This window comes from Cryptosporidium muris, genomic scaffold (assembly GCF_000006515.1).
Source record: "Cryptosporidium muris RN66 scf_1106632353989 genomic scaffold, whole genome shotgun sequence".
In the NCBI taxonomy this organism is placed as follows: Eukaryota; Apicomplexa; class Conoidasida; order Eucoccidiorida; family Cryptosporidiidae; genus Cryptosporidium; species Cryptosporidium muris.
This window is the reverse complement of record NW_002196579.1, coordinates 340,788-350,741: the sequence shown is the minus strand read 5'-3', so window position 1 is coordinate 350,741 and position 9,954 is coordinate 340,788. Positions and strand designations below refer to the sequence as shown.

Genomic DNA, 9,954 nt, shown 5'->3' with positions numbered 1-9,954 from the left:
TAGCTATAATGATTTATTTAATTTTTGTAGGAAAAGTAGAATTTCTATGTATTATTTGTAAAACATAATCTAATGATTCTCATATATTCTTTACTTTCGTTTGATTATATGAATTTCTTCCTTCTATCACAGCTGTAAAACCTCCAAATCTCCTACAAGTTATATTGCTACTATATTGTGGAGTATTTTTATTTTTACCTGATACAGGTGTATATCTAGCTGTTTTTAATGGTACATAACTTAGTGCATGTTGAGATTTTATATTATCACAGGGTAAAATTTTACCTGTTGAAGGAGGAGGTACATAAGAACTACTATGATTATAAGTCACAGCACAACGAGTCATTTTAAGATTAATCATATCATTTGGATTAATTGAATTCTGATTAGCAACATTTTCAAATCCATTCAAATTGTAATCTTGATTTAGTACCTTCTTTACTGTTGCCTGGTGAGATTTCTGTAAGATTGCTTGATTAGGAATATATGATTGTCTTATAATTGGAGGAAATGCAGATGGATTAATATTAGGGATACACATAAAATGCTGTCTTGGTTGAATTAATGGTTTAATAGGATGTTGAACAGTTTGAAATAAGGCTGGAATTGAACCTAGTACGGAATGAATTATACCTCGTGTATTCATTTGTGACATCACTGAATTTTTAATAGGATTGTTAGAACTTCTCAAATTCTGCAAAGGTTTATTAAAATGTTCAACTTTTTGATCTAATAAGTTATTATGAATTTCATGTTTATTAGTAATAAAATTTTGATTTGATTTATTATCCTTAACCTTAAAATATTGCGAGGTAGTCTGAATATTTTTTGAGTATATATTTTTTTGAAAAAGATTCATATTTGGAGCTTGAGTTATAGAATTCTTATTCTGTCCTATAGAAGGAATATATCCACTTGGTTTATCTACTGAACAATAAATATTTCTATATACTGTTTGATAAATATCAGGAATACATGGTGGTTGTCCTTTAGAATTTAAATTTTTTTTATTGTACTTTATATTATCTATTCCAGTGAAATTTTCATCAACTTTTAAAGACCTTCCGCAATTCTCCAAAATTAAATTTTCTTGTGGATCTATATCCCGGAGAAACTCATGGTTTAAAGCTTGTTTCACTGATATTCTAAATGTGGGATTTGGATCTAACAAGGATTCAATAAAAGATCTAGCAATAGGGGAAAGTCTATCTTTCACTCCTAAATAAGAATACAAATAATCTCTATAACCCAGACTATACCATTTCCATCTAATATCATTGTCAATTTGGTATACACTATCAAAAATTTCCAACCCAAACATTAAGTAGAAAGTACTCCAACCTAGACACCAACTATCTACTTTGCTAGCAATGTAGGGTTTCCTTAAAAATATTTCAGGAGGTCTAAACTTTTTCCCTACACACCCTAAATATGGAACTGGGACCTCAATATCTGAATTTTTATACTTTGTAAATCTTATAGCTTGTCCAGGATCACAAACTTTAATCTGGAATTTACAGTACCTATTTTCATTTGATATATTCATATTCTTAGAATTTCTAGTTTCGCAATTATTAAACTTTTTATCTATATCAATATTATCTTTGACTGAGAAAAGAAGACAATTTTCAAGACTAAAATCTTGAAGTGCAAAGCCTCTATCATGGCAAGCTGCCAAAGCTAAAGCTGCTTGTTTCATACAAATCCTTACAAATTCCTCGGGTAGCCCTGTACGATACTTTCTTAAAAGCTCTAAAAGGTCCTCACCATCAGCTAAGTCACTTACAATACAGTGATAATCCTTAGTCTCGAATACATCTCGTATGGAAGCTAGATGAGGATGGTTGGCCATTTCTTTAGCAAAGAAAACTTCAGCCAAGGGAGTTTCGGGTAATGAACGATTTCGTTCTTTTAAACTAATATCATCTTTTATCAATACTTTTACTGCTACAGGGTCTCCACTTATTTCTCCAAAACCTTGATACACTCGACCATACAAACAATTTTGGAGTACATCAACTATATAATAGGATTCTAGGTTTCCTTTGAGGACTTCATGTTCTGGAAATTTCTGTGTACTTACTTGATTTCCCAGCTTCTGACTTTCAATTTTCATTACTTTGGTTTTACTTTTAAATTATCATAAGCTTCCACAAATTTTCGTGGACAGGCTTAGGGCCATGTCAATACGACATGGACACAGTTTGCAGGTGGGCCTCTACGGATAAATGACCTAGAATCCTTATTCTCTCGAAATATTGCAATATTTAAAAAAGTATTGACAAATATATTCCTTTAGTTAATAGTAAAAAAAAATTATCAATTTAAAGTGTGAAATTGTGATATTAGTATAAATAAAAAATATTCAATAAAATATACAAAAAAAAGGATAAATAAAAGTATAAATTTGGAATATTGACATTTCAAAGTGTTTATAAATAATAACAATTAGGAGTTTTAATTCCAAGTATTTCTATCTTATAATCTCACTTTTTTTTTTCTGCGGAAAACAAAAATAAAATGTCATTAGACTCCCACGTAAATTAAAGGCGCCAAATAATGGGGCTAGTAGAAACTTCAAAGTATTCTTATAAATATATGGAAAATCTCTGCAATTCTTTAATGGCTAAATTTGATACAAGTTCGCCAGTAAGAAATTGGGTAGAACAAAAATATGAGAGGAATTTAGGAAATTACATTGATACATCAATCGAAAGTATATCTCCAGGATTGCATGCCCCTACAAAGATGACATACTACTCAATTCCACACAAGAATGAAGACTATCTAAAGCTTTCTTCAGCATATAATTCAGGTGGTAATTTGATAAATGGGGAATTTTCAGGGCTAAGGACGTTTCAAGTCACTAATAAAAATCTGAATACTCAGCTTAAGGATAACTATATCCCTGTAAGCTGTACAACTAATTGGATAGGTAATTCATCATTAAGGAAGGAATTTGATTCTAGTACTCCAAATGTGTATATGCAATATCCTGAATATAAAATAAATTCATCAAAGTCCAATTTTATGGAGGACTATAATAATTTTAGGACAAATCCTTCAATATATACTCATCAAGCTCTAGCTCCAACATATCTAACTCAAGATAGAAATAATATAATGCAGGTTGATCTAAAAAATAAGAATAATAAGACTAAATGGAATAAATGGAGTAGTTATTCTAAGTTATTACCTTCAGTAATTAGTGAATTAGGAATTCAGAATGAGTATAATAAACTCTCAGATATATTCAATAAATATTCAAATACCGTGCGAGGTTTTATGTCTAACTCTGAATTTTATAGATTTATGGAAGATGTAAACATTATTGAAATTGGTTATAGAGGAATTCTATTTAATATAATGGATAGAAACCAAGATAATTACTTAACAGAGATTGAATTCTTATCTGGTATGCTTGTATTTCGTCCATGCAATATTAAACAAGATTTAACAATGAGTTTCGGGAAATTGAGGCTTCAATTTATATTTTTTTATTATGATTCTAATAGAGATGGTGTTTTATCAGACCATGAGCTGGCAAAAATAATTGAACATATTAGTATAATTAAAGCTACAATAAATAATGGCAATAATAAGCCGAAAAAGAATCAAATATCTAGTAATAAATCTTTAGATCTTTCAAATAAAATCCTTAAAGGATATATTAAAAAGAACTACTGTAGTTATGATGACTTTTTTATTCTTGTACAAAATTGTATTTTGAATGGAACAGAGAATTTACTAAGATGCAGAAATGATATTTTTCAATCATTGGATGAAATATCAAGATCTCATAACAAAAACCAAGTATATTACAATTATACTAGTAACTCAAGATTTTGTCCTGATATATTATTAAACCCAGATATAAAGTCTGAAATGAGTCCTTTAGAAAATATAAAGTATTCTAAAAAAGGATCTACTGGGACATTTATCCACACTCCAGTAATAAATGAAATGCCTCCATCTTCTTCAACATATAGTAAATACATAAATTCAGATACTATAGTAGATAGATCTAATTATATTCAGAATATATATAATGGTAATAAATTTAATGTTGAAAGTTATATGAGCCCACCAAATAATCAACATATTAGTTTGAAGAGAGAATTAGAAAATAACCCAACTATTTTATCACCAATTAATATGAAATATTATCAAAACTTGAATTCAACTAATGAAACTAGAAAAGCTACAACATTGGATAATTTATCAAACAATAGATTGAGCTGTGAATCATCTGCAGCATCTCCTTCATATTATATTCCTTCAGAAGGACGTACAAATATTCCATTTTCTCCGGCACAATATTAGAAAATAAATTTATAGTTTTTTATACTTGAATCTGATGATAAATATAATGAAAGTGATCTAAAGTGGGAAATTATCTAAATTATGTCGGGATACTTGTGAATAATTAAATATATATTAAAAATTACAGGGTTATATCAGGTATTTTATAATTACCTACTACACATTAAATTATCTATTTAGGTATTCTTAGGATTACCAAGAATTAGTAGCATTAGCACATTACATTAATTCTTTATATCCATTAAATATTTTATTTAATTTATTTTTTATTAGGAAATAGAAGATTTAGATGTTAATATACACTTTATAGATACTTTTTTTTGTAATAAAATTTGGCATTATTAGAAATATTTATATATAGATTAAACTTTAATTAAAAGGACTTCAAGATTAGTTTTATATCTTTACACTTACAATTCCTAATTGTTGATACTAGATTATTTTAAATCTTCAGAAAATCATATAATTCTGTAAATATTTTTTAAAACTACTAGATAGAAATATTTTGGAGACAGAATAAGCTACATGTTCAAAGATAAATATTTAAATAAATAAAATGGGGCCAAATAATTTAAGAATAATATATCAACTATTATATTTCTACTAATAATAAGATAATGATAATGTAATCTGCTCCAGCTATATATTGAATAAGATCTTATTAGCTAGTCTATATATATAATCTATATAAACAAGATTTAAAAAAATGGTTAATCATACTAAAAAATTCCATTTTCAATATAATGAACTTGTGTTGTTCATTGTAGTATTTTCATATGTAGAATTTTTGTAAAAACATGGAAATAATTTTCTCCATTTACTCTGCTTATTTTTTAAAATAAATTGTCTTTGTAACTCTTCATTATCAAGTATATTCTGTCTCTCTATATTAACTTCATCTAATTTATCTTGTACAGTGTTAATAATATAATCAATACCACATAAATCTTTAGCTGAATAAAGATCGCTTAATCTATCTTTCTTTTTAGTTGCTTCTAATAATATATCCTCTAGTAACTCCTTCTTTTGCATTATATTTAAACTATTATACTCTGTATATAAATCATCTAAACAAGTATTCAATCTATTAGCTAATATTTCTGGTGTTTCTAATTTTTTAGTTAGATCAGTTTGACCATTTAATTTAGAAGCAATTACTTGTCTATTTGTGTCTGAATCAGTCGTATAACCTTCTGATATTTTATACCACTGGTGTCTGATCTCATTTGCATGTTTTAAAAAGCAATCTAATATGATTTCAGTAGACAGTTTATCAGATAAGTTCATACTGATAGTTTTATATAGTTCTTCTAAATCATACTCTAATTCAATCAAAGAGTAAAAATTAGTATTATCATTGTTTTTATTTCTTGAAGCCATAGACATTATCTTCTTGTTTGAGTTCAATTTTTCAGTAATTACTTTATCAGTAATTTCCTCTATATAGCTATTGCAATATTTAATTCCAATATTGTGGTTCTCATTAATAGCTTTATCCTCACAAATCTTTATTTGATTCTTTAATTTTATTTTATGATCAATATATATGTCAGTATCTATCAGTGTACTTGTATGCTCCTTGTATAAATGCATACATTTAGATTCTATCTCATTCATTTTATCTTTTATATTAGTATCTTTGATCGGTAATATATCATTTATTTCTCTTCTGAGTTCTGATATAAAATACTCATTGATTTCAGTTAATATATTACTACATAGAGTATTTTGAATATCAACATTAATATCTGCAATATTAGTCTGTGAATTTTTCTTCAAGATCTCAAAAAATACTGATGTATATCTATTTATAGTCCCTGAAGAATTATATTGTCCTAGTTTATGCCTCAAAGCTTGATTCCTGCTCAATCCTAAAATTCTCTGCCTTATGAATAATACTTGTCTAACATAATCATTTCCTAATTTTTGAGATGAAACCTTCTTAGAATCTTTGAAAGGAGATGCTAATACATGACATTCTTTCATACTATAAAATGATCTAATATTTGTCTTTAACATTTCAAAATATTTTATCTGATCTTCAGGACATTCATAACCACATCCTAATTCATTAAGCAAAGTTTCTAAGTAGTCTACACTACTCCATATAACATTATTGTCATATAAAATATAGTTGAAATCATGTAATAACCAAATAAATGAAGGCCTTGGATTAGTTTTAAGTGTACATAAAAGATTTCTTCGTGGAGTTTCATTAATAGACAAATTTAAATGATCTATTCCTCGTTCCCCAGAATTCTGATTTCCACTGAAATCCTTATTTTCATTATTTCTATTATTTTGATAATCGAAATTCATATTTGGTTTAAATCTTGGTGTAAGTAATAGTAAAGGATTTGTATTACTATCTTTTTGAATATTGAGATGGCTAGGAGTTCCATTAGAATTAATTTCATGAGATTCGTCAGGATTTAAGAGTTTATCAATTAAGGTATTTTGTCTAATGACTATTCCTTGTTGCAAATCATTAATTACCTTCAAACTTAGTAAGGAACTCTGATTTATTATTCCTTTATTATTAAATATTATACAAGAAGAAATCATATTAGCAAATAGTACTAATATATCATGATATTTAGGAATTTTATCTAAATTGAAATCTAATAAAATATAAATAAATTCTTCATCCCTATACCAATAATACAAGTTAACAATTTTACATATATTTTGTTCATTAGATTTTCTTGTTTCCAAATTTTTTGGACTATTTAAATTATCTTCTACAATATTGGGATCTGGAGCTAAAAGAAAATCTTTAAATAGCTTGTCAGGACAGTCTATTAAACTAATAAAGCACAAAGGAGAATCTCCAAATTCCACTACTAATTTCTTCATAATCTGATCATCTAAGAATAAATTTCCAGCTAAATTATCATATAATATAAAATTTAATGGTGGATATCTGCTTTGATCGTAGAACATATCACTTTCTAATGTAGAAGCAGATAGTCCTTGAGACATATAAGTATCTAAACTCATAGTACTATTAGCTGGAGCTTCTTGTAATGTTAAACCATAAGGTAATAAATGAGGCTTAGCTAATATTTTTTGATGCTTCCTAGAATTATTAGAATGGATAGGAGAAGAAAATATCATTTCATTATTTGCACTAGGAGCAGCTAGACAACTTTCAAATAGTGCATTTCCATTCTGAGTTATGGTAGGAACAGCTTTCTGTAAGTCTTTAACTAACACATGCCCTAGGGCAACAACAACATCCACTACACTCTTTGCACGATTTCCATTGTCACCATTTTCTGAATCAGAATCATAGTTTCTTCCTAATTGCTTTATATCAACAACACTTTGATTATCATCATCTTCATCACCTAGTCCTCTTATTCCTTCCGGCATACGAACTACAGGATCCTCAAAATTAGCTAAATTACGACTTGGTGGAGGAATTAAGATTGGGGCTGCTACTGGCCTTCCAAAATTCGTAGTCGGACGAGGAACTGATGAATTCTTCCATGTAGGCGTTCCTACACTAATTGTTCCCGATCTTACTAAATCATTGGCATAATAATGAGTTTGATATGTACCTGTTTGGGGATTAAATTGAGTAGGAGTTACCCAAAATATGCTCCCATCATTAGATGCTCTGGGAGTAGCAACAACACTATCAGTTGCTTGATTCGGTTCGCCCATTGAAATATGTTGAGACATTGCACTAACCAAACTTTACAATTGGATCTTCTCTAGATAATATTCTGATCAATCTCTTTATATTTTATATTGCCAACTTCACTAGTATACGTCTAATCCCGTGCATTCCACACAAATACAAAATTAGTTTCTCACGTGGACAAGTCTTCAAATCTTTGGCGCCTACAAAGGTATCGAAATACTTGTATCTATTATATTATCAATAGCATTAAAAACTACAGAAATGGAGTCTACTATATATAATTAGATTGATCAAACTAACTCTATTTTTTGTTAAAATTATTTCTTTAATTTATGATAAAATATTAAATATATATTATGTTTTCCTTGTAAACAAACATAAAATTCTACTACACAAGTTCATATTGTAAATTTGCTAGATCTTCTATTATACAAAACAATAATATACTTAATACTTATCTGAGCTATTAGAGAAATTATATTTAATTAAATAATAAGTAAAATTATTATTTATAAATATTAAAATATCTTAAATATTCCAATTATAAGATATAGTGAGAAATATAAACGTTATTAGATCTTATTCCTTATTTAAAATAATCATAATTTTTAACTATTCAAAATTACAGTAATTTTAAGATGTAGTTTGTTAATCTAATAATTTATTACTGTGGGGTTCTAAAGATATATTATCTCATTAAGTGCAAAATACTACTATACATATAATGCATGCATGCGCGAAAATATATAGCGATTAGGTATCTGAAAGTTTCTAGAATTATTTAGAAATGACATTATATGACACCAAATTATTTATAGATTATCATAATACATTGTTTTATACTTATTTATGTTATTTGTAAATTCTCATGTATATTACATATTAAGTAAAGTAATATCCTCAATATTGTAATCTAAAAAGTAATAGAACACAATAAATTAAGTATTTCCTAAATATATATATCGTAAAATAAAATAAATTTTAGTAATAAGTTCTTGTAGAACTAAAAAAAGTGGTTAGTTAACACTGGATAGGAAAATAATTATGTAACATATACTTCTTAGCTTGTATAAATTTAGAGAACAAAGCTCTTCATATAAAAAAGAAAATGACTGTAATAACTTTATTACAAAAAAAATTTAATCCTATAGCTGTCCTGTATTTTTTTATTGTTCTATCTATCTTAAAAACATAGTTTGAGATTTAATTCTAGATATGTTTCCACCTAATCGGCGGTTGGTCCTGTAAACTAGGCTTTATAGATGTCAAATCAGATATTTTTGATATCATATAATGGAAGTTACAGTTACCAGAAGGCTAAAAAATTTTTTAACTGATATAGACTCAGCATATAAAGATTTAGAAACAATTGATATTGATATACTTTACAAGATATATACGGAAACAAGCTTTAATATTGATCCAAATAAAAATGATATTTTAAGTTTGCAAGAACTACTACTAGATTCAAAAAAAAGTCTTATAAAGAGTGATAGAGTTATAGAGAACTTTTCTTTGATGGAAATTTTGAGGAGAAGATCTGAGGAGCGTCGCTATCAAAAAAGTATTAGTAATATTCCACAATACAAAAATTCTATAAATATTGTACCAGATATATTTGGGAAAAGTTACTCTAAAGACGTAATCTGGAGTATAAATGCTCTAATAGGTTTAATTCTTACATTTTTGGGTGGTTTCTTTGCCCCACTTTTTTTTGGGATAATAGATATAACTACTAGAACTTTTGTTGGATTTGGTTGTTCCATTTTGTGTTTAATAGCCGAAATTGCCCTATTTATGCTATATGATATTAAGAGAAATCAAAAGATAGCTAAAAATAAGCAGAATGATCCTATATTAAAGTTCTTAAGATGCAAAAGTGACAAGAAACTACTATCTACTAAGTTAAAAGCTAACGGTATTCACAGTATACCTAAACAAAAAGTCGAAAAGGAGGATTGAGATTAGTATATATATACTTC

The 9,954-nt window shown here is 27.4% G+C and overlaps 4 protein-coding genes across 4 annotated transcripts, besides 8 other annotated features; 2 read left to right on the top strand and 2 right to left on the bottom strand.

Moving 5' to 3' along the window:
- Positions 1-79: 79 nt before the first annotated feature.
- On the bottom strand, positions 80-2,116 carry CMU_030030 (protein kinase domain-containing protein; the record flags this gene model as incomplete). The annotated part of the gene is made up of 1 exon (XM_002142240.1): positions 80-2,116. The coding sequence occupies one exon, from the start codon at positions 2,114-2,116 to the stop codon at positions 80-82; it is 2,037 nt and encodes a 678-aa protein (XP_002142276.1).
- A 233-nt stretch (positions 2,117-2,349) lies between these two features.
- Positions 2,350-2,409: a sequence feature (AT_rich).
- Positions 2,410-2,598: 189 nt separating this feature from the next.
- CMU_030020 (EF hand family protein) lies at positions 2,599-4,323 on the top strand (the record flags this gene model as incomplete). The annotated part of the gene is made up of 1 exon (XM_002142239.1): positions 2,599-4,323. The coding sequence occupies one exon, from the start codon at positions 2,599-2,601 to the stop codon at positions 4,321-4,323; it is 1,725 nt and encodes a 574-aa protein (XP_002142275.1).
- Positions 4,324-4,421: 98 nt separating this feature from the next.
- Positions 4,422-4,447: a sequence feature (AT_rich).
- Positions 4,448-4,563: 116 nt separating this feature from the next.
- Positions 4,564-4,595: a sequence feature (AT_rich).
- A 65-nt stretch (positions 4,596-4,660) lies between these two features.
- Positions 4,661-4,702: a sequence feature (AT_rich).
- Positions 4,703-4,858: 156 nt separating this feature from the next.
- Positions 4,859-4,881: a sequence feature (AT_rich).
- A 177-nt stretch (positions 4,882-5,058) lies between these two features.
- On the bottom strand, positions 5,059-8,010 carry CMU_030010 (uncharacterized protein; the record flags this gene model as incomplete). The annotated part of the gene is made up of 1 exon (XM_002142238.1): positions 5,059-8,010. One exon carries the CDS (start codon positions 8,008-8,010, stop codon positions 5,059-5,061), a length of 2,952 nt encoding a protein of 983 aa, XP_002142274.1.
- Positions 7,210-7,237: a sequence feature (AT_rich).
- A 264-nt stretch (positions 8,011-8,274) lies between the features above and the next one.
- Positions 8,275-8,330: a sequence feature (AT_rich).
- A 114-nt stretch (positions 8,331-8,444) lies between these two features.
- Positions 8,445-8,509: a sequence feature (AT_rich).
- A 756-nt stretch (positions 8,510-9,265) lies between these two features.
- CMU_030000 (uncharacterized protein) lies at positions 9,266-9,934 on the top strand (the record flags this gene model as incomplete). The annotated part of the gene is made up of 1 exon (XM_002142237.1): positions 9,266-9,934. One exon carries the CDS (start codon positions 9,266-9,268, stop codon positions 9,932-9,934), a length of 669 nt encoding a protein of 222 aa, XP_002142273.1.
- Between the last annotated feature and the right edge of the window lie 20 nt (positions 9,935-9,954).